At 39.2% G+C, this 24,684-nt stretch overlaps 2 protein-coding genes across 5 annotated transcripts; one reads left to right on the top strand and one right to left on the bottom strand.

The window, feature by feature from the left end:
• Positions 1-806: 806 nt before the first annotated feature.
• Positions 807-20,333, bottom strand: LOC144063016 (choline transporter-like protein 5). 2 transcript variants are annotated; one of them, XM_077584904.1, is made up of 22 exons: positions 20,202-20,333; positions 16,254-16,302; positions 13,970-14,043; positions 13,414-13,492; positions 13,250-13,331; positions 12,999-13,109; positions 11,814-11,853; positions 11,598-11,718; positions 11,388-11,471; positions 9,306-9,418; positions 9,102-9,233; positions 8,925-9,024; positions 7,950-8,042; positions 7,202-7,292; positions 6,856-7,118; positions 5,180-5,274; positions 4,972-5,075; positions 4,826-4,899; positions 3,954-4,024; positions 3,765-3,838; positions 2,683-2,767; positions 807-2,189 (listed from the first exon to the last, which is right to left on the bottom strand). In XM_077584904.1, exons 1-22 carry the CDS (start codon positions 20,236-20,238, stop codon positions 1,996-1,998), a joined length of 2,166 nt encoding a protein of 721 aa, XP_077441030.1. In that variant the 5' UTR covers positions 20,239-20,333; the 3' UTR covers positions 807-1,995. The 2 variants fall into 2 exon arrangements, with proteins under 2 accessions (XP_077441030.1, XP_077441031.1); XM_077584905.1 differs by having other exon boundaries at positions 2,041-2,189; positions 3,765-3,809.
• LOC144063019 (alpha-N-acetylgalactosaminide alpha-2,6-sialyltransferase 5-like) lies at positions 12,217-24,400 on the top strand. Of its 3 annotated transcripts, none has more exons than XM_077584914.1 (7): positions 12,217-12,433; positions 13,435-13,548; positions 15,110-16,803; positions 21,689-21,892; positions 21,966-22,375; positions 23,288-23,395; positions 23,773-24,400. In XM_077584914.1, the coding sequence occupies exons 3-7, from the start codon at positions 16,801-16,803 to the stop codon at positions 23,975-23,977; spliced, it is 930 nt and encodes a 309-aa protein (XP_077441040.1). In that variant the 5' UTR covers positions 12,217-12,433; positions 13,435-13,548; positions 15,110-16,800; the 3' UTR covers positions 23,978-24,400. The 3 variants fall into 3 exon arrangements, with proteins under 3 accessions (XP_077441040.1, XP_077441041.1, XP_077441039.1); XM_077584915.1 differs by having other exon boundaries at positions 12,238-12,263; XM_077584913.1 differs by lacking the exons at positions 12,217-12,433; positions 13,435-13,548; positions 15,110-16,803 and adding an exon at positions 20,630-21,540 and having other exon boundaries at positions 23,773-24,398.
• Positions 24,401-24,684: the final 284 nt, after the last annotated feature.

Here is a 24,684-nt window from a genome sequence, read left to right as displayed (position 1 = left end):
ACATACTGTTAAAACAAGATGGAGACTTCAATCGGATTACATGGTGCTGTAACTGCAAGTTTCAAATCTGATCGAATGGCCATGACTTGGGGTCCCTCAAGGGTCAATCCTTTGACCCCTTTTTGTTCAGTCTATATACGGTACATATGTTGGGTCAAACGCTTCAGAATGCTCCTTTTGTAATGTTCTTGTTGCGAATGCATCTCAAGTGTTTTGTTCCTGAATTGCCCGTGAGGGGTGCCGTGCCGATCCTCAACCTCCAAATCCAGCACAGAAGCAGCGGCAAGCGTGTTATAGTAACCACCTCACGATCCATTTCAACCATTCAATTTTATTTGAAAAAGGACTCACATTGTCATTGGATTTCATCGGATTAAAAAAGTCCTCTATGCAAAAGAAGACGGAATAACCATCAAACAGATGTGTCGATTATACTTAGTATTAAAACAGCACTACATCTGAATCACCCAATAATAATAATAATTTAAAAAAAAGTACCAAAAATGGCTTTGACATCCTTTCTACAAACTGTATCGCAAAAAGTTTGCGGTGTTAGCTCTAAAACCACAACAACAATTTAATCTTTCTTTCCCCCACAACGAGGCACATAAAAACTCCATCAACCCTCCCCCTTGAGTCTTGACCTCCCACCAGGTCTGGTTTACAGTACAGTACACATGAGCATCATGAAGATGATGCAATGATGTCACAACTTGGTAAATAATACACACCATTTTTTTTGTTTGGATCAGCATGTCTGTGTGTTCGTAAACCCCACCCCCCCCCCCATAAAAAAAAGAGGCAATCAATTTTGTATTTTTGCAATATGAACTTTGCTACAAAAAAAATCTCCTCCTCCCAAGGTTTGAGGATTTTTTAAAAAGAGTTATTGGAGAAGGAGGAAAAAAAATATCTTTTTTTTTTTTTATTAAAAAAAAATAATTTTCAGTGTACTCCTGCTCTTTGCAGCGGATAGGGACGGGGCCAATTAACAAATACCAAAAATCCACATTTAATTAACGGCCATATATTGATTTTTTTTTCTTTCTCGTTTATATCTACCAAATAATTTTGGGATAAATGGCCAAATAATAATTTTCTATGGAAAACTAACAGAACACAATTATAAATACTTTTTTTTCTGCACAAATGTATTCATAAGTTTTATTTTCACAATAGAAAAATATTTGTTTTTTTTGGGGTGGGGGGTCACACATCCCACAGGAATCTGAAACTTGCATTATTGCCGTCAGTTGTAAACCTCACATAACCAAATACGGTCAAATTTGTCATTTTTCCACCAATCAATATTATTGGTCTGTCCCCACATTGTCTCTTATTTTTACATATTTATTAACCAATTCCAAGTTTAATAAATAGCTTGAGAACAAATCAATTAACTCTCTTGAATGTTTGATATTTGAGAAGTGGGAGCCGTACGGCATTTTGTCCCCTCAAGATTGAAAATCTGGATGCTTTTTTTTTTTTTTAAATATAGAGTAAAAATAGGTTACATACATTTGTATCATTTTATTTCTTTGTGAAATTGTGTAATACCAAAATGTTTCAATGTGATTTTATTAAAAAATATATATCATTAAAACATCTCTGGTTAGATGACCAATGAAACCAATACAAAAAAAATTATTGGATGTAGACGTCGACATATGACACCCCGATATTTTAACATGGCTGCGTTGCAAAAGTGAAAGTGCATACAAAACATATTACACCAGAAGACCAAAATACGCCGCCACTTATCATATGGTAGTTGCCTTATACCGCCAGGAGCCCCGCGTCGGTCCTTCATTTTGTGTTTGCAATCGGTAAGGCAGAGAATGCAGGAAAAGGGAAACAAAACAAAAAAAAAAGGACGACCATTCCAAAGTGAGGAGCTCAACGCAGATGTCCTTTTCTTCATGCCCTTGAAGACGCATTAAAAAGATTCGTAACGTCCTGGTGAGCAGTCGAGTGTCGTTCATCAGTTTGTTTTTACTAACAGCAACAAGTTGCTCTCCGGGAAGATCTACGACTACTACGACTACCACTACTACGACTACCACCACCACTACTACTACTACTTCTGCTAAAAGTTGGGAGCTCGTTGCTTTTGCCCAAGATGTTGCACAGATCTGGAGACATGTAGTAAGGCCTGGCGGCGGAACCGTCGTTCCTCTCCAGGTCTTCGCCTGATGAGCGCCATGATTTGGTAGAAGAGAAAGTTTGAAAGGAGGAATCGTTAACATTTCAAATGAAACGTTATGTGATGTTAAGTCTGCGCTTAATCCTATAAAGTCAAACGTATCATATTAAATACAAGACATTTTGAGCACTATTTCATGAGTATTATATTTTTCCCCATTAAAACACATGCATTACATAGATAATCCATTAGAGGGCAGTATCACCCCAATTGACAAAGGAGAGACACCTATACTTATTAAAGGTGGGAAATGTTCGTTTTGATTTTTGGAAATACTAATATGTTAGATTTGTCTGTTTATTATTATATGATCAAATGTGACACAAATCAAAAGTTATATGTGGGAGTTGATTTGTTTGTTCGTTCAAAAGGACCAATAAATACCGTATTTACAAAGAATCTGAATTTTCTCTCATATATTTCATGGTTCGGGCTTTATAGGGTTACAGGTCTGTGTCTTGGGAAATAAGGCTACTTACAAAAGCACAGGAACAATGTGTCCACGCACATGGCGTAAACGTTAAAAAAGCCATGAGCAACCAAGTAGGATCCCAATACCACCAACTGGAAGAATAGGGAACCAAAAAAAGGATTAGGGCCAAAAAAAAGGTGATAATCATCCATTCGTTCTATTGCTTAACCTCACTTAATGTATATGTAATATTAACATTTTGAATTATTAGGAAACACAGAAAAACAAAATTTGTTTTTTTTTAACTCATTCAAACCCCAAAACATATAAATATAAATAACGTTTTTTAATACTTCACTCCCAAAAACGTATTTAAACGTGTGTGTTTTTAAAAAAATAAATAAATTTTAATGCTCGAGCATACAGAAGGCTTTGATGCAGCTTCTGACCTAAAGAAGTCGCTTAAAGCATGGGTAGTTATTACAAACCAGCAGGTGGCAGCAGAGTAGAAGAGATCAGCCAGGGCCATGTTGCAACAAGCTCTTTTTGCCATTTTTTTTAACAGGTTTGTAAATAATTGTGAATTATTATTATTAATGCTAATTGTTGCTAAACAGAAACAGATACAAATATATTTTTTCCTGATGAAAGAAGAGACTACTCTCTTTTTTTTGGTAGGTTCCATGTTTTTATAGCAATAGAACAGAATATTCTGTGGACCTTGCAAAATCAGTCAAAATCCAGGGAAACAGCTGGGAGCGAAGGGGGTTGCTTCAGTGAAAATGGCTGGGAGTGAATGATTTAAGGAGGTCCCATTTACCCTAACAAAAGAAATGCATTATTTTTGTTTATTTTTCCCCCAAAATAGCCGATTTTCTTTTGTCACTAACATGTGTTTTGAATTTTTTTTCCTGTATTTTATTTAACCCAAACCAACCAAACCAAACCCCCCCCCCAAAAAAATTACTACAAAATGTAATTGAAAACAATATAGCAATTATTAAGAAAAAATGATAAATGCAATTTACACAAACGATAAAAGGCCTACATTACTCAAAAGCTGTTTTAAAATACATTTTTAGGTAAAAATAAACATTTACAAATGTACAAAACAAGATTTTCTGTAAGGCATTCATAAAAATTCCTTACCACCAGAGGGACCCAGTAGTAGTTTACGAATAGCCCATCCACTTCCTGGGTGAAGAAGAAAAATGTGATCACACCTGGCGCACATGAAACCAAAGAGGAAAACAAGTTCAATGGAATGCTCAATTTACAGGAAAACTGGAAGTGCAAGTACACAAGACCGAATCAAAAGGGCTCACTTGGCGGACTCACCGACAATTCCTGCAATGAGAAGCTTTCCCAGAAATAGCAAGAAGTCTGTTACTTTGTCAAGGACGGCCACCCTGCAAGCAGGCAGAGACACAAAAACAATTGTTTTCATGTACATATTGTACGTTATAAAAGACAAATCCGACATTTGAAATAAGGACAAAAACGTGCATATTGTTGAATAAATACATATTTTTGCTGGACACAAATCTTACATTCAGATACAGAAATAGATTTGCCACAGTTTGGGTTATCAAATGGCCTGCCGGAAACCATCAAGCTTGCAAACTAACCAAGTGTTAGTTGAAGAGGAATAAAAGAATTTTGTCCTCTTTGTGTGTTCCAAAAATGAAGATAGATTTAATGTAAGAAAAATACACCTTTGCAAAAATGATTTTTAATCAATCAGAGATCTCTGGACAGATAAACGCCTCTATCATCACTTAAACATCGTGAGATTCAGAGCGTCAAATGTGTCTCTTCCGCGTGCACAACGGTTTCTTATAGTTAAAAAGACCTCCTCTCTTTCATTTGTAGACAAAACATACTCTCTGGTACTTTTCCGTGAGCGATGGCGAAAACAGAGTCAGATGTGGGTGTTCAAAACAGATTCTGTTCTCAAGGACCAAATGTGTTTTCGCACAAAGCGCTGAGAAGGAACTTTTTTTATGACCCAGTTTAGGTCAGATTATACCGAAATCAACACCATCTGCTCTGCACAGGACACAAAACATTTCGACAAGGTTAATATAAAGAATTAAAATGTTAATAATGTGTAACAATGGTTAATAAAATAAAATGAAGTATTAAAAATGTTACAATATCTATCATAGTCAAAATGAGTGAAATTCTACGGCAATAAAGAAAAAGCTTACCGAATAACGTTCCTCATCAGAAGGAAGAAAGCATCCCTGGAGGAGGTGCAGAAGCTCTTTCCATATATTGCTATCTGTTGGGAAGACGAGTCTCGTTAGTTGCAAGCAACCCGCAAAGCTGGAGAAAAAAAAAAAGTCTCACTCACCATGATGTACGCGTTTTTGTTGAGGAACTTGATGAACCGTTCCAGGCACCAGAAACAATATTTGAGGCAGGACATCATGAAGCGAGCACATGCATTTTGTTGACCTAAGAAAAATACGAGCCACGCATTCCATTTTGGAGTCGATGAAGTCACGGGGAAAGTTGGAATCCCCCCCCCCCCCCCCCCCCCCGAGTACTCTTAAGCTTACCCTTCAGTTTTCGCTCCAGGTACGCGAGGCAGACGCGCATCATTTGCACCGCAGAGAGGATGAGCGCACCAAAGGCCAGCGAGCCGACGTGGAAACTGCAGCAAGAAGCAGCAAAGCAAATCTTTTAAGCTGTTTAATGCCACTCCCAGCTCTTCACAGTAACTGGCTGCTTGCAGAGTTGAGTAAACTGCTGCCTTTTTCAAGTCAATTGCCTCAAATGAATTGTTTTCCTCGGCATGTAACGGAGGAGAGAGAACAAGGCGAGATGTAGCAAACCTTTTTGTTCTCAATAATATATGCATTGTCTTAAATAAAAGTGCCAGCACGTACTAGTTAGCCAAGGGACAACTTGAGTAGCCCACAGGCCTGTTCTCACCTGTGATGACACTGTGACTTACCAAGAACTTAAAAATAATTAAAACAGACAAAAATGATCAACATATATTTATTTAAACTTAACATTATACACGTCTGTACTATACTCGAAAAACAGTTGGATCACAAATTGAACCGACCCACTTACTAACAACTTTGGGTTGTTTTGCGCAAAAAAGAGGGCTGTTTTGCATCAACAGAAAGTTGGGTCAAAATGTCCAAAGTTCACAGGTCATCCAATTCTTGATCCAAATTGAGTTATTAATGTCCCAGCAGTTTTAAGAGTGTATCACTCTGAAAACATTTGGGTCAAAAAAGGGACCCACCCAACTTTTTGGGTTAATTTTGGGTTATTCAATTAACCCAAAAAGTTGGGCCAAATGATAACCCACAAAGCAACCTCATGGTTGCTTTGTGGGTTATTAATTTAATTTGACCTAACATTTTGGGTTAAATAGCTCAAAAAGTTAGTTGGGATCATTTTTGACCCAATTTAATTGGGTTATTCAACTAACGATAGAAACTGGATCAAATGAATTACCCGCAAAAATAAAATAAAATATTGTTCCTTTGCTGGTCATTAATTTAATGTGACCAAATTTTGTGGGCTTTTGGGTAAAAAAGTTGGGTCAAATGATAACTACCCCCCCCCCCCCCCCTCAAAAAAGGGTTGCTTTTGAATGTGACCCAGCTTGTAATTAACTAACGGTTATTTTGTGGGTTATTCGTCTGACCCAACTTTTTGGGTTAAATAACTAAAAAAAAAAAAACACCCAATTTGGGTTATTTTTGACTGTTTTTCGAGTGAACAGTGGCTGTTCTTTATAAAGGACTTCATATATTTTACTCTTCTCTTGTGTTACCTCAAAGGTCATATTGGGCTGATTTTTGGGGAAATATATATAAAACAAATATAGACCCATTGATTAAATTACAACAAAAAAACAATTAGAATGATGAATAAGGTTTGCTACACAGAATCAATTGTTTATAGGATGTGGTATTTAAAAATGTATGGCTGTCTTGTATTTGAAAGCATTGAAAATACTTTTTCATGCAGTAAACAGTAGCCTACCTGTTTGCATTCAGAATTTCTTTAACGAGATGGAATCAAAAATGGAGGATACGTTCTACACAAAAGACATGAAGTGATTTAATGAAGAGTGAACATTTGCCAGGGATGACTTCATTTAAAAATGAGCGTGTCTAAGTATCACTGAACCAAAAACCTAATGAAGCTTAATCAAGTGCATGCTAGCCACTGTTGCTGCGCGCGCTTGTCTGTCCTTTCAGCCACCTACCTTATGGCTCTATTGAAAGACGTACAGAGCGGGCGGGCAGGGATGTCGCTGGGCTTATTCAGGGCCCAGTAGTAGGAGGCAAAGGCTCCCGCCAGGGTGCACTGGCCGAGCGCCAGTATAAAGTTGACCAGCCACAGGAGCGCAAACAAATTGAACGCTTGGAGGAGCAAGCCATAGCTGCGGTAGGAGTCGTCGTCCCGATAGGATTTGAAGAGGCAGCGGGACTTTGAACATCCGGCCGGCAGTGTTTTCGGGTCAAACGTCTGCGAGATTAAAACCACTGGTGTGTCATGTCAAACGTTCAGATAAACATTCCAAGAGTAGCAAAGGAAAATGTAAGGTTAACCTTTGGATGGCACTCCTCTTCACTTAACTGGCATTTTGAACCTTCTTCATGTATAATCGTGTAGGTGGCGACGCCGGACGTCGCTAAGCAGCTGAAGTTAAAACAAATGAAGGCACACTTAGTGGTACTTTCAAAGTTGAACAACATTAAAAGATGTTCTTCATTAGGAACATAATTATAAATGGGAAGCTATTTATATGTACAATAAATATAAGGGCAAGCCTATCTATCTAATTTGTCTAGAGAATTAATTACCAGGAAAAGCACACTAGTATCTAAAATATTTGATAGGACACTAGCTAAAGCTTAGCTCAGTTTAGCTTAGCATACAACAGAACTAGCCGTGCATTAGCACTGATGAAAAATTGTAGCTCCCTCCATTGAAACCATAAATATACAACAAACCATGATCCCAAAACACATTAATGTCATTTCGAACTGACACATGAATAGCTTGTGTTTATGTCGTGACGTATCACTTCGATATACAGTACGTCTTTAAAACCAATTTTGATGGGGCTTTGGCGCCATCTTGTGGAATATTGTGAGTACTTCAGCTCAGAGCGGCCACCTCTGTTACTAACAGACCATTTTGAGTGGACGACGGACTATTTTATACCCATCCAAATCCAAAATTCGTCATATCTGTGTCTGTTAAATTGTTTTCCCACTGTATAAGTACATTTCATCCCCCATTTGATCATTTATACTCCACCACCAACCAGACCACAAGAGTTTACAAGGATACCTTGCTACGGCAGCGCCATAAGCGATGACGAGGCTCAACAGCAAGAAGGTGAAGACGGGGTAGATAAGAGCAGTCATGACGTATTTCATGGCCCTAAATAAAATGAATAGGTACTGTTACTTTGAAGAAATTCAATTTATACATATTTTTCGCTCAGCAAGTTAAGTATGACAAAAATATGAAGAACAATTTACATACAATCTTTGGTTTGATGGAGAATGAGCATAGGGCTGTGCAATTAATTGAAATTCAATTACAATTTCAATTATTACACTCCACAATTACAAAATCGGCATAAACGTAAACAAAAATAAGATTATTAATCCTAATTTTGAGTTGTTTAAATGTATATATTTGCACATTTTTATGATTTTAAAATGACTAATTTAATAAATATTGTTTGGTCCAAAAAGGAACTCACATAATTACAGTGTTTCAAAGAAATGTATTTGTCTTAATATTTTTTATGTTTAAATATTTTTTTGTTTTGTACCCAAAAAAACAAATGATTGTGCTAATCATGATTTAAATTATTACTAAATTAATTGTAATTAATATTTTCTTCATAATCGAGCAGCCCTAAATGGGCAGGCAAATCAGTGTGAAAGTTAGAAAGATATTTTTGGATAAAAAATATGACTTTTTTTTTTTTTTTGCAGAATATTATTACACATAACAATATATCCAACACTAGTACTTTTTTAACTACTTTTGTAAAAAAAATAATAATAATCAAAAAGTACCTTGAATTGTTCGTGTCTCTACATTATTAGATTAATTGCACTCTAATAAAAAACAGTATGTTTTGAGTTATGATGTAATTTTCTGTCATATTTGTAAATGTTACTCTACATAGTGAATATTACGCTGTAGCTTGAAAAAACAAGAAAAAGTGAATCGAATTGAAATCACATTTCAGTGTTCTGCCTTCTACCAGCGGTGGCAGCAGCTGCGGGGTCAAAGTGAAGTACCTACTTGCTTGCTTCCACCAGCAGCGCAATGGCGATCTGCAACCGCTTCCTCAGGAAAAACAGGATAAGCAGAATGATGCCCTCGATCACAGCTAGCAAAATCACTTTGAAACAAGACCACACGTTGATTTGATTTTGTCATTTGTTTATCCTACAAACTGCATGAATCGTACAAACGTACTGAAAATGAGCCATGTCTGGGTGAGCTCCAGGTAGACGCCAAAGTCCGTCTGCAAGCCGATATCATAGATGGTCCTGCCGGAGCCGATCTTCCCGCTACGTATATGGTACTGCAAATAGCAGTGGGTAATACCTGAAATGCAACCACGTCAATAGAATCAAACGCACCTGTGAAACACATCGGGTAAACACGCGTGAAACTCACCGTAAGCGATGGCAATGACGACGGCCCAGATGATGATCCACAGCAGCAGGCCGGCAATGTAGCGCAGCAGCAGGAGGAAGATTAGGCTGACCACCATCGAGATTGCCATACCTCTGCAAAGTGCAACCACGCCATTGAACAGAAAGTCAAATCAATCCATCAAGATATGATTTATTTAGCAATGTTGAATGTAGCAACGGCGCATTAAGGCCACGTATAAATATATATATATTTTTAGAGGGGGTGGGGGGGTTGCGTGGTTTAATATTCAGAGAAAAAAACCTTATAAAGTCGATTTGCGACTTTATGTACAGTAGTGGCAAATTTGCGAGAAAGAACTTGTGAATTTGCAACTTTATAAAGTGTCAATTTTGCAACTTTATAGCGTCAAATTTGCAAGTTCATCAAGTGTCAAACTTGCCACTTTATGAAGTCCATTTGCGATTTTATAAAGTGGCCAATTTTCAAGAAAAAACTTGTAAATTTGCAATTTTGTTAAGTGTCAATTTTGCGACTTTATAGCCTCAAATTTGCGTGTTTATAAAGTGACAAATTTGACATTTTATAAAGTCGATTTACGACTTTATATAGTGGCAAATTTGTGCAAAACCCCCCGTAAATTTGCAACTTTATAAAATGTCGATTTTGCGACTTTATAACGTCAAATTTGCGAGTTGCAAATTTGACGTTATAAAGTCGCAAAATCGACATTTCACAATCACATCGACGGGGGGTTTCGCACAAATTTGCCACTTTATAAAGTGGCAAATTTACGGGGGGTTTCGCACAAATTTGACATTTTATAAAGTCGATTTACGACTTTATAAAGTGGCAAATTTGTGCGAAACCCCCCGTAAATTTGCAACTTTATAAAATGTCGATTTTGCGACTTTATAACGTCAAATTTGCGAGTTGCAAATTTGACGTTATAAGGTCGCAAAATCGACATTTCACAATCACATCGACGGGGGGTTTCGCACAAATTTGCCACTTTATAAAGTCGCAAATTTACGGGGGGTTTCGCACAAATTTGACATTTTATAAAGTCGATTTACGACTTTATAAAGTGGCAAATTTGTGCGAAACCCCCCGTAAATTTGCAACTTTATAAAATGTCGATTTTGCGACTTTATAACGTCAAATTTGCGAGTTGCAAATTTGACGTTATAAGGTCGCAAAATCGACATTTCACAATCACATCGACGGGGGGTTTCGCACAAATTTGCCACTTTATAAAGTCGTAAATTTGCGTGTTTATAAAGTGACAAATTTGACATTTTATAAAGTCGATTTATGACTTTATAAAGTGGCAAATTTGTGCGAAACCCCCCGTAAATTTGCAACTTTATAAAATGTCGATTTTGCGACTTTATAACGTCAAATTTGCGAGTTGCAAATTTGACGTTATAAAGTCGCAAAATCGACATTTCACAATCACATCGACGGGGGGGTTCGCACAAATTTGCCACTTTATAAAGTCGTAAATTTGCGTGTTTATAAAGTGACAAATTTGACATTTTATAAAGTCGATTTACGACTTTATAAAGTGGCAAATTTGTGCGAAACCCCCCGTAAATTTGCAACTTTATAAAATGTCGATTTTGCGACTTTATAACGTCAAATTTGCGAGTTCATAAAGTTGGCACTTTATAAGTGTCAAATTTGCGAGAAAAAACTCGTAAATTTGCCACTTTATAAAGTGACAAATTTGCGATTTTAGAAAGTTGCAAATGAACCACTTTATAAACTCGCAAATCGACTTTAGAAAGTGATAAATTTGTGAGAAAAACTTGTAAATCTGCAATTTTATAAAGTGTCAATTTTGCGACTTTATAGCATCAAATTTGCGAGTTTATAAAGTGGTAAATTTGCCACTTTTTAAAGTCGATTTGCGATTTTAGAAAGTGGCAAATTTGCGAGAAAAATTCATGAATTTGCAATTTTATAAAGTGTAAATTTTGCTACTTTATAGTGTTAAATTTGCAAGTTTATAAAGTGGCAAGTTTGTGTATATACTGTATATATATATAATATACATATATACATGTGGCCCTAATACGGCATCGTAGCAAGTAAACTCACATCAGGATCCATTCCCAGGAATTTGCTAAATCTTCAAAGACCTTCTCACTCACATCTTTAGCGTGCAGAAAATCGGTCAGTTTGCTGTTATGTGGGAGGTAGAGCAAAAAGGGCATTAGAAGGACAGTATTTATTCATTTTATGCATATTGCGTCCATGTGGGTGCCACTCATCTACGAAGGTTAAGATTTGCAGGTAAACAGCTCTTACCTGGCAGCTTTTTTCAAATCCGTGACGTAAACAGAATCGTGGCCAACACCCAACTTAGTACTATTGCCTATAGATGTAGTACCCATTTTCGTCTGCAAACTGGGGAAGCACCGCTTAAGAACTGGGGGGGGGGGGGGGGGGGCGAAAAAATAGAAACATGTTTCAAGCGGTATGGTGAAGAAATGACTAACGACGTGTGCTTGTGCTTGGACTTACAAGGTGAGCTTGGATAGATCATGGATGGGCATTCTTCAGTCTGGTAAAGAAGACAAACTGCTGTCAACAAGACTACAGTAAACCCTCACCGAGTAGAAACAGAAATGAAAGACACTAGTCAGGTTTCCAACCAATTGTTTCAATTTTTTTTATGTTAACATATTTCTACTAAGCAGAGAATAGAATAGTACAGTACAAATTCCAGTAATAAAGAAAATGGTATGCATCTGCCCCTGTTTAGAAATTGTTAAGCGAATTTACTAAAAATGCGCAAAACGGACATGTAGCCCGTTTCCATATGTTCTTCTTTTGCAAATATTGAGAGGGGACTCCGCCGCTGTAGGTGGCGCTATACACCATCAAGGTGTGCACCACTAGTAATTTAAAAGAAGGAGAAGAAGAAGACCAGGAAGCGTCTGCGCCGTGCGACGACGTCATGAGTTTTCTTTTGTAATTATTGATCAACCGTAGCGTTCCTTTGCTGTTTTCCATCTAAAGTTGCATTAATATTAGCGTCTTTAATTAATTCCCAAAAGATTTCTGTTTCACTTAGACATTTATTTATTTATTTAGTCATTTATTCATTTTGAATTTTGGCAGTTTGGGTCCTCCATAGAGTAGTAAGTAGAAGCACCTGTGTCTAAAGTCAAACTGTTTCGGGGTTTGTTCTCTCTGGACCTGGATTCCCCAAACCTGGAAGTGTTTTTTGACCACATTTTCTATCTATATCGTTTATTAGCCCACAAAATAAAACATTCTCCAAAATGGCCATTTATTCCAACATGGAAAAAAAAAACTCAATTTCTCCAGAACCCATCATCTGATTATCATATTAATATTGCGGAGAGTGAATTTATGCAGCTAGTCAACTAGCAACAAACACCTACCTTTATAGGACAGCTTATATTGTCTTTCTTGGACGTTTGGAAACTTAACTACACGCAAAAAATATTTTTCGCATCAGTCAGTTGTATGTACAGACTAATCCATCAGTCTTGAGCAATCTGATTTTCTTCTTTTTGTTGCTATGCACATTATTGCATCATCTAATGTTTACTGTACCTAATAATAATGTGGCTGATGTGTGTGTGTGTGTGTGTGTATATAACCCGAGATGCTTTGCTTTTTCGTTTACATGGTGATCTGCAGACAGATGGGGCTAAAAAAAAAAAAGAAGTCTCATACCTGCGTATCTTTTAATTGTGTTTTGCAGAATGCCTTATATTTATCCCATTCGCTCGACTTCCGGGCCTCCTTTAGTGTCAGAAATTTGTCAGGGCACTCGGATACACAGATCTGGGGGAGGCAACACAACACATCGTCTTAATGAGAAGGCCCGTCAATCTTGCATAACCGAGCGTGGAGGAAAAGTTGGAGGCACATAAAGCATGCAGTGGATGGAGATTGTGTGTGTGTTTTTGGGGGGAGGGGGGTACCTGGGTTGTAGCGCACTGAAAGTTATTCAACGATAGGTCAACACATTTGAGAATGTTGAAGTAGAACAATTTGGTTTTGCCTCTGCGGGTCAGCAAAGAGAGAGATTTGATATCAGATTGTGATGATGATGATGATGACAAACTAAGGGAAGGTGAAGACTGACTTATTTTGCATTTGCCCGCAGACTTCTCCGTTGCTGTCGGTCGGATGGATGAATCTCCCGAGATTGCTGTTAGACCAGGCTGAAAGCACGAAGGACTGACTGTCAGAAGCAAACTGGACACTCCACCCAGCACAGGTAGAGGAAGTCAAGTTCAGGGCTAAATAACTCGAAGCCAAACTCGAGGGATTGCTTTTGTATATTTCATGGATCCTTTTGCGAATGCATCACCTTGAGACGAGGATGTAAGTGAGGGCACAATGCGGTGAGCCGTACGATAATGCTGTGTTGTTTATTAAAAGAATAAGCCATCCTCTGGGGAAGCCAAGTTTATCAACACCCCCGCACTTCCCACAAGCGCACATCTTGTTGAATAAGCCACCCTGATATGAAACACGCTCGCGAGGCTGCGGGAAACTTCATCTCATGCTGTGGCCACTTACACTCCTGTCGTTGGTGTTCCAACTACTGATGAACTCTTTATTTATTTTTTTTGTCTTAGTGAATCCACATAAAATGCATTTTGTGTGATTACAAAATGTGTGATATAATCACTCACCCACAAAGCCCAGTATGACGTAGGCAAAGATGACGATAGCAAAAATAAGACCGCAGATCACATCTGTGCGACTCCTGCAAAGAAAAAGAAAAAAAAACTGTGGGGAAAGTATCAGAAACCTGCGATTGGCTGGCAACCCCACTTTTTTTTTTTTTTTTGCAGACTTGGTCTATGCTGTGGGTGTGACCAAGCAGTCCATTCCCGCAACAAGGAACCGCTAGGTCGTGACAGCTAGCTAGCTAGTTAGCAGACTAAACAGCCTTGTTTACGTTCACTAATGGTGGATACTGCTGGCCCAAAATGTGGCCCAAAATGGCCGCCGCATCCCACAAAGCAATGTAGAGTAGCTTCCAAAGCGTGCCGACAATCACACACGCGACACGTTTATTCTAATTTATGTTGACATTCCTAAAATGTTTTTTTCTTGCATACCCTCAATGAACTGAGTTTTATTTTGTTTATTTTATTTTATTATTTGAACTATTTCTATTAGTTTTCCACTTTTTCCTTTTTGTTAATAAGAGTATGAAAAACTTATAAAAAATATATATTATACATTTAGAACAGAAATTTGTGATTAATCGTGAGTTAATTATTGAATTCATGTGATTAATTACAATGAAAAAAAATATTCACCTGACGCGATTTAAAAAGAAAAAAGATTTAAAAAAATTTGGGGCGTCCGGCGATTAAAATTTTAATTGTAATTAATCGCATGACTTCACTAGTTAACTCATGATTAATCATGAATTGTATATCTGTTCTAAATGTACAATAAAAAATGTAGGTTTTCACATTCTTGTTTTCAAAAGTGGGAAAAAAATGTTTAACTAATAGAAATAGTTCAAATGAATTTTTGACGTCTATAGCCGTCAATGGCGGTGAATGAGTTAATAATGTTCATTATATTAAGTTTGGTAGCTCTGTGAGCTCATTTTGTTCAGAGGTACAAACTGGACGGTGCATGCATTTCAAAAGTGACATTTCTCACGAGCAATGCGATTTTCGATTTCAATACCGTATGAAAATATGCGTGAAAATAAGACGTGTGTGCTGTACAGTATCTTCTCTGAAGGCTCTCATTAGGAGAAAGACTCTCAGCCAAAGAAACATCAAAGTATGTGTGGTGCCTTTACCCAGATGGAGCAGAGACTTGCGCTGCAGACGAGGGAGTAAAGAAGACAGCAGGACTGAAAGCCAAAACACCCTCATAGAAGCCTGCAGACATCCAACTGAACCCAGATAAGATCCCGCATTACCTCTGAAAATGACTAAATCATCAAAAGAATCCACAAAAAGCCCGCGGAGACCCTCAGGGAGGTTTGCTAGTGCTTCAATACAAAAATCTCTTCTGCATTGTGCCACTGGAATCCCTCAACACCCATGAGCCAATTTATTAGGAACACCTGCACTAGATAATCAAATCCAAAACAAGAACCGTATCAAAAATGGTTGCCTTGACAAAGTGTGGCCATCAGACAAACTCCCACCACCAGTTTGACTTATGGTCATTGATTTGTGTGGTGAAACAGAGAGCGCGGACAGCAATTCACCTCCGTTTGTGTTAACCTAGCATGACAAAACGATCAATCTGTCACCTCCCAGGCAGAAAGCTTACACAATAGTCAGAATCAATACACGCACGTCACTAGTTTTAGGCAGATGTTGTTGGAAATAAACGCTGCATGTCGGTTTTTACACTGACCCAAAAGAAGTTGGTCAAAAAATTAGGTTACTAGGGGTGTGCCAAAAAATCGATTCTCGTAAGAATCGCGCTTCTCTATTAGTCCGATTCAGAATCGATTTTAAATGTCCCAAAATCGATTTTATTCATTTATATCTTGCCTTTGTCTGTGTGTGCCTTTATTTGGAGCGCTGTTCATGTTGTACCTGGTTTGGCCACTGAGGGGCAGTGTGGTTCCACACGGTCTAATACACTGTTAAGTTGTAGCCACATTAGAGTAGAAGGAAAAAGTCACGATCAAGTTATTCCAATAAAAGTTAGTTTTTTTTTTTTGCATGAAGCCGTTCTTTTGAGTGATAAAAGTGTTAATTAGCGTTAGCATTAGCGAGTCAGACTGGAGTAGATCATTACAATTCCTTGCACATCTATAGATTGAAGCAAATATCATTGTCAATCAAATTATTTTGAATAAAAAAAATCGTTCTTAATCGAAAATCGATTCTGAATCGAATTGCACACCCAAAAATCAGAATCAAATCCAATTGCGAGACATTGAAAGATTCCCACCCCTAATAGTTAGTGTAGAAGAATAATGAATACCTGTTATTAATTGGCCCTTTGAACTTTCGGTCATACTTGCGTGGCTCACCTTTAAAGACAAGAAAAACAGAGGTTAGATTCATCAGCAAAGTTAAATACTGTATTATGTAGGGTGATGATATTAACTCATTTGCTCCCAAAAACATATAAATATGTTCTTTTTTAAATACTACCATGGTCCCAAAAACATATTTATACGTTTTTTATGCTAGCGCATACAGAAGGCTTTGATGCAGCCTCTGAAGTGAAGAGAAAGCTTAAAGCAATGTTAGTTGTTACAAAAACGACCAGCAGGTAGCAGCAGAGTATAAGAGATCAACCAGGGCCATGTTGCAAAAAGTTTTTTTCCCCACTGTTTTAAATAGATTTGTGAATAATCTGTGCATCGGGATTCATTTGCTCCCAAAAATGTATAAATACGTTCTATTTTAAATGTTTTAAGTGTCCCAAAGACATATTTACACGTTTTTATGTTGTTGTTGTTTTTGTGCTAGAGCATACAGAAGGCTTTGATGCAGCAGCTCAACTGCAGAGCACGGTTGAGGAAATGGTACTTATTCCAAAACCGGCCAGCAGGTGGCAGCAGAGTATAAGAGATCAACCAAGGCCATGTTGAAAAAAGCTCATTTACCCACAGTTCTATACAGATTCGTGACTAATGATGAAACTTAGCTACATTCTAATGCTAATTGCTGCAAACAGATACAAATATACTTATTTTTCCTAATGAAAAAAGAGACTCTAATCTTTCTCTTGGTTGGTTCTATGTTTTTATAGCAATAGAACACAATATTCTGTGGGCCTTGCAAAATCAGTCGAAATCCAGAAAAACAGCTGGGAGTGAAGGGGGTTGCTTCAGTGAAAATGGCTGTGAGTGAATAAGTTAATATATTACGCCATTAAGAGGCTTATTTGGATAAGCTGAGCTGTGATTGGTGGTTACTCGAGACTTAAGCAACTATGACAGCAAGTGGCAAAATGGCCGCCTTCTGATACTGATAAAAACGGCTAGATTTAGCTGCTTGTCTAATATTCCACAAATAATATTAATCAGCACGTCATGTTTAGACTAGTGAGGTCACATATAACATATTATTGTCAATACATTTTTGGGGGGGTTGACTTCCCCTTTTATGCTCACTAAGTGTCAACGATCGCGCTGTTGTGAACGACTGTTAGCTATTCTGTGCGCAGCGCACCATTATCAACACGTATTTAGAAACAGTAGTCAGAAGTCTCACGCGCACAAAATAGTCACACCAGTCGCCCACAGTTCTTGTTGGACTCCATCTCGGAAGCAATCACTGCAGCTAAGAGGCACCAGATGGCTCATTTTTTCTCTCTCCTCACATTAAGGCTGTTTCAAGATAATAACCACCCCCCCCCCCCCCCCCCCGCACTTTTTGTTGCTCTCAATTGCCCTTTTCCGTATCCTTGCTCACACGCTCTCCCTCCAGAGAAAAGCACAATCTTTTAAGGCGTCAGCAATCGAGATCTGTGCTTTTAAATTTACTAAGAGGGATCTTTTCAAATATTAGCAAGCTTTGGAGGATGGAGTGGTCAGCAATCTGGGCTTTTGTTCAAGTCTACAGGATAATCTCTTAACTGTAATTTTTTTTAAAATGGGGGGGGGGGCAGTACTTTTTTTAAATGGGGGGGGGGGGGGCAAAACCCTTTAAAAAACAAAACAACGCCGGGGATGTGCGGTGGGATGTAACCCCCAGGAGGGGCGTTAGCGTCTGAGCGTGTCAGCCGTTGACAGCTAGCCTGCTGCTCTGTGCTGCTGGGTTGAAGTGTTGTTGCGGCCCATGTGACCTTGGCTACTTCTACGGGAAGCCTCACTTTTGTCCACCAGTAAGAGGTATCTGATTTTACCGTCCTCTTGAGCGGCTGTCGGCTCGCTGCGAGAATGCAGGATTTAGGGAAGCTTGCCCATGCGGGAAATTTCTTAATTAACTTGGCACCAGACTTGTATTTTTTTTTAGTGACTCGAACCAAGTAAGCTCGTTGCGTCAGATACTCTGTCCCTGAATGATTATGATATTATCTTAATTTCAGTAATTGCACGCCACAAGAATCTTAAATCAAGGATTAACAAGGGAGCTGCATTGGCATTTATTACTATAGAGGAACAAGCATCGTAGAGTATTTTCAAATGGGGGATAATTTAAAAAAAAAAAAGGGAATGAAAGGGCCATTACTTTTTCTACCACTTGCTCACACAAAAGGCTCCATTAGCTTGATGCATTGAACACCGCTCATTAATTGACTAGTACAGAAGGTGAAACATTATGAATGTATTATACTCTGTGCATGATATACAGTTTTGTATTGTGAAATACAAACACACTGTTTGGGAGGGAAAAAAAGCAGAAGGCATTATTTTAACATCTTTTATATAATTGCTCAGGTTCGTTTTAAACTGTTCTTTTTTTGTAAGTGCAGAACGTCCTATATGGGATTTTAGAATAACAAACATTTGACATTCAAACTACGACTGACGGGTTGCCGTCACGAGTCGCCAGGGACGCCCTGGGTCAACTGCAGAGGGGCACGGCGGGCTCTCGGCACCAGGACGCATGACAACGCGCTGCCACGGCCGAGCTGTAATTGTCATGCACAGCTTGGGTGCGAGACCGGTGGAACAATGTACTTAACCATATGTGCATCTATATCAGGATGACATTCTGATCTGTATTTTTTTCATAGCTGACAAATGGCATGTCAACAAAATGTAAACTCAGATTTGTAGTACTATTATTATTTAACACTGATTCAAAAACACTTCAGCACAAACAAGAATTGAGGTGAAGAAAAACTTCACCGTGACAGGATGAACTCTTGGACGAGACTAAGAGACTCAGTCTAGGGTGGCAATCTGTCTCGAACCGTTCGGCAGAATCAAAGAAACTGTCAATGGTGGTAAAAGTAGTCTGGCGGCTGTTGTAATAACAACTAGGAACTGCTGACAATTGACATTATATGAAGACCAAAAATATTAGCTGTACTATAAACCCATATACTGAACCTTACAAATATGTCCTTAAGAGGCTGTGACCAATAGTTGTTAAATCCCCTGAGTTTAAATAACGCTTAATATAATGTTATTGCAGGGAGATGCCACAACATACCATAACAAACCATTGATGCATGCCAAATAATATTCAGCATTCATTATTATTTCTGTTCTAAAAGGGCTGGACGATACTTCCTTAAAATAGAACCCAAATTTTTTTTGTGAAAAAAAAAAATAATGACAAAATTGAAGGTTGGTAACTTGAATATAGTTTATGCTTGACCGTGATACATTTCAATTAAATTAGCCTCCATTTCTCTTTCTGTTATTCCCATAGCAAACTTCTATGAATATTTCCAAAATTCCAAATCTTAACTTCCTACAGAAAATGTCTGCAAAATTAATTCACAATCCTAATACACGATACTAATACATTTTAAGATCCCAGTTGCAAATTATAACCATTAATGACATCATTAAAACAAACCATTTCGTTTTATTTAAATATATATATATAACTCACGCATTGAGTCCTTTGTTATTGCCCTTTTGTGAAGAAACTCAGAATAACACAGTTCTCTGATGAAGCAACTCACTGATACCTTCTACAAAAGCCCCAAAGAGCGAGATATCACTGTCATCACATTTATGTATCAATCATCAGCAGCGACGAGGGGTGACGACAAAAATTACGAATGCATTTAAATACACACGACTTACGTAAAAGAACGAGAGCGGGCACATTTGCGTTCATAAAATTCAACCGAAAGTGCTGGATCGAAAGCACTGATTAACAAAAAAAAATGAAATTGTCGTTATTTGTCTCAACATTCCTTCACTGGACACCTCCGAACCATCGTGGGGTACCGGTGAGCGCTGTCATGGCGACAAAAGACGGACAATCATGTAGTCAACAACAACAAAACACTCACCATAGTACACGGAGGGAACGTCCGTCTTCCGAGCCATGGCACTCTTTAAACGGGACCGATGCCGCACCTTCTTCGCCTTGGACCCGGGGACCGCATATGACAAGTCGAGGTGTGCAGTTTGGGGGGGACGGTGGGTGGGGGGCTAGAGGGCAACAAAACACGGCCACCTGGCTCGGAGGTCTCGTCAGGTCCGGAGGATGCTCGCTTCGGCCACGCAGCTCAGCTTCAGCGGTGTTTACAGCTCCACTTCATTAATTATTCTTAAAGGCTCCACCGCTGTCTTTTCTTTGTTCGGTCCTAGTTTCCTCGCCGTTATTTTTATATTAGAATCAGTGACAGTTGGCACTATAATAGAATAATTCACAAAGTCTGATTGGTAGCGGTTTAAAACAAATACTGCCGCTTTTGTTTTTGCTTGGCAGCGGAAATTAAGCGAAACACTGACACCTGCTGGGATTTACGTGGTACTGCTTTTTAAACAAAGGAGCGCATAAATCTGTGTGTCATTTCGTTGTTTCCGTCTTAATTGACAATCGAAAATAAGTAACAAAGTAAAAGAGTCGTGTTTAATTATGCAGCACATTTAAATACAGGTCATGCCATTGTGAACCAAAATGCTATACACAGACGTGGTCCGAGCTTGAATTGGCACCCTAAGGAAAAAGACAAGCTATAGACGAGGCACGGGGCGCTGTAAAGTCGAAACGACGTAGGTCGCGTGCGACGTAGCTCGAGGACTTACTATACTATACTATACTCTTGCATGCTGGCGGTGAATGAATTCTTCTCTTCAGGCCCACAATGGCACAAAAATGCTCTTTTTTTTTTTTTTTAAATCTACTATGCTGTGCCCACTTGCGTGTCCTAAAATACCAAAACAAGGTCTACCCCGCCTCTGCGTAGATTTTGACTGCGTCTTGTGTTAGATTTCCACTGGACACGAAAAAGCGAGCCCGTGTTCAGCTAATTCTTTAACTCCTGATTAAATGGAGATGAGAGCATCTTTATTTCAGTGTTTAAACTATACTTTTTGCGGAAAAAAATTTTCATGTAAAATTGATGCCTTGGCTCAATGCAAGTTTTGAAACACTGCCTTACATTACTTGCCACACGAGAGATGCGGAGGTGTTTAGGATCCTGGGGACTAGAGTAGAGGATGCGTACGCTTGTATGAGGAAAGGGAGGAGCGGGGGAAGCATCACCGGAGTGTCGCTTCTTTTCAAGCCCGCCGCTGAGGTCCCACTCATGCGTGCCGAGCAGTACCGACGCTACGTGCGAGCTCTGGCCAAGAAAGGATGAAGGCTCCAGACGAGGGGAGAGGAAAATGAGGATACGCTTGGTAATTATAAATGAGATGGGAAATACGTGGGCAGAGCCTTTTTTGCTTTGGTAGGGGGGCGGGTGCTGTTGCTTGCCTTGTGTTTCACTAATCTCTGTCATAGTCTTGATTGCGATGCGTTTGTCTCTCCGTGTTACGTCCGCTGCAGTGCCAAGGGGTTAGTAGCATCATTGTCGTCACCATGGTTACCGGTTTGATGGTGGTGTACAACAGGAGATCCGGTGGTGGCAGGTCATCCTCAGCATCTTCATCCTCCCGACACAAAGAAGGTCCTGCGTCTGCCATGAGAAAGAGACCAAAGATGGCTTTGGTATCAACACTAGGGGGCTACACAGGTGTCTCGGACCGCAAGGTAAATCACTAAGCAGAGTGTACTTGAACAAGGGTGTGTAGACTTTTTATATGCAATTCAATTTGGCTCGTAGACTCTAAGGATGCACTGCAGGACGTGCGCCCTCGTCACCAGCTCGGGCCAGCTCGTCGGCGGCGCGAGGGGCCAAGAAATCGACCGGTCCGAGTGCGTCATCCGTATGAACGACGCCCCCAGCGTGGGCTACGAGCGGGACGTGGGCCGGCGCACCAGTCTACGCGTGGTGGCGCATTCCAGCCTGCAGCGGGTGCTCCGCAGGCAACGGGAGCTGCTCAACGCCAGCCAGGGCGCGGTGTTCGTCTTCTGGGGGCCGAGCAGCTGCATGAAACGGGACGGCAGGGGCCACGTGTACAACCATCTGAAGATGTTGAACCAGCAGCTGCCCAGCCTCAAAGTTTATATCATTTCTCGACTTAAAATGATGGCCTTTGACGAACTTTTCAAAAATGAAACCGGCATTGACAGGTAAACGCTTCATTCGTGGGAAAATGTCAAAGTTAAATTTACGCTGGGAGATCAGTTCAATTGGAATATCCCGGAAATCTTAATTTATTTCAGGGTCTCATTTTTTCATCATTTTGATGATTATAGCTTACAAAGCTAACGATGACCAAAAATTTCTCTCAAATTTTTAGCATAGAAACTAGGTCGACATTGTGTATAATCGCTAGCTGTGATCCATTTTCAAACAATAACTTTTACAACATTCCTTGGAAATCACAATGTCCCATCACTGGTGAGCTATTTCTTGAACAGGCCTGCAGGTTACCTATATGGTTGTTGGTCCACGCCATCTTATATATCAGGTACACAAGCTCACTTTTGACAGGGTCTCTGTCGAGTACAAATTTATTTTTACAATGTTTATTACTGTGTTATTACATAATATTAACCATAAATCATACATATTGTGTCTGTAGTTGTGTGGAACTACACCGCATCATGATAAGAGGTGTTTCTAATATTTTGGTTACCAACATGAGGGAAAATGTAGTGCAAACTACAACCATAATAATACAGTCAAAGTGGTCCATTCCTACCTATCTGACCGTGTTGTTATAATGGACTGTGTTTGAACCTCAGCGCCAATTGACGTGAGATCATTGTAGTTCGTTTTAATTTGCTAATTATGCAGTCAAGATTCATTAGATTCCAGATTTAATCCTGAATAGGCAATTCAAAGACACTTTACATGCAGCAGTATGTGCTGCTGTATGGGTTAGCAACAGAGTTAAAATGGGTTATGTTTGAACCGCGGCATCTATTCAAGTGAGATCATTGCAGTTTGTCTTATTTGGATGATTAGGGTGCAGTGTTAACTATTTGAGGATATAGTGATTGATGTTTCAGAAATATAAACATGTCTTATATGTCCAGGAAAAGTTCAAACTCCTGGCTGAGTACTGGCTGGTTCACGATGGCCATGGCCCTGGAGCTATGCGACCGGATCAACGTGTATGGGATGGTGCCACCTGACCACTGCAGGTGCATTTTCATTTACATTTAACATGTATTTTGATGATGATGATTGTCTATTGGATATACCTCTGCCACTTCCTGTCTGAGCAACTCAGACAAATAGTGCATGAAGAGGAGCAGATGGTTTGTTCTGTCACAGCCCCACTCGTTTTTTTTTTTTTTTTTTTATGACACTCCTCGCACCTCGTTCATTTTTAATAACTGGCTGGCGCCGGCGACAGCAAGTTTGCTAACCCTCTGTGACAAATTCAAGAGACAACCATAACTGTAGAATACTAATTTGTTTTAAGTAACATAACAAGTACAAGCTGAGTTTACCAATGAGCTAATTAAACTAGCAGGCAAAGTAAATAAATATGTCCTGACTCTCACATATCCCGTAGAACCCCCTCCAATCCGTCAGTGCCATATCACTACTACGAGCCGTCCGGCCCGGCCGAGTGCGCCATGTACCTGACCCATGAAAGAAGCCGGCGAGGGAGTCACCACCGCTTCATCACAGAGAAGATGGCCTTCGCCAACTGGGCTCGGAACCTCGACATCCATTTTTACCAGCCAGACTGGAAGCCCATAGCGGCCGAGAAGTGAAGGGGAACGTCTGCGGACCAACTTGACAGGCTGAGTCTGGAAATAGTTCAACAAATACATTTAAGTGAATGATTCGACACACAAACTGTCGTGACTAACATTTGGTTGGCGTATATGACATTTTTAAACATAATTAACTCATTCACTCCCAGTCATTTTCACTGAAGCAACCCCCTTCGCTTCCGGCTGTTTTACTTTTTGACTGATTTTGAAAGGTCCACAGAATATTGTGTTCTATTGCTATAAAAACACCTACCAAAAGAAAGATTAGAGTCTCTTCTTTCATCAGGAAAAATAAGTGTATTTGTATCTGTTTCCGTTTTGCAGTAATTAGCATTAGAATATAGCTAAGTTTCATCATTATTCACAAATATATTTAAAACAGTGGGGGGAAAACTTTCTTCAACATGGCCCTGATTGATCTCTTATACTCTGCTGCCACCTGCTGGCCGTTTTTGTAATAACTACCATTGCGTCAACCATTCTCTTTAGTTCAGAGGCTGCATCAAAGCCTTATGTATGCTCTAGTATTAAAACAACAACAACAACGTATAAATACGTCTTTGGGAGCAAATGAGTTCAAGACACTACTGAGAAGATGTATTTTCTCTTTCTGGGTGTGTGTCATCTGCCAAACTGCTGTTTGTTGTGAACTGAGTCGAATTCACTGCCACATACACATACGGCGCTTGGATTTTAAGTCTGCG

This window comes from Vanacampus margaritifer, chromosome 13 (genome assembly GCF_051991255.1).
Source record: "Vanacampus margaritifer isolate UIUO_Vmar chromosome 13, RoL_Vmar_1.0, whole genome shotgun sequence".
Classification (NCBI taxonomy): domain Eukaryota; kingdom Metazoa; phylum Chordata; class Actinopteri; order Syngnathiformes; family Syngnathidae; genus Vanacampus; species Vanacampus margaritifer.
Note: the sequence above shows the minus strand (reverse complement) of the source record. Positions and strands in the feature narration are given on the sequence as shown.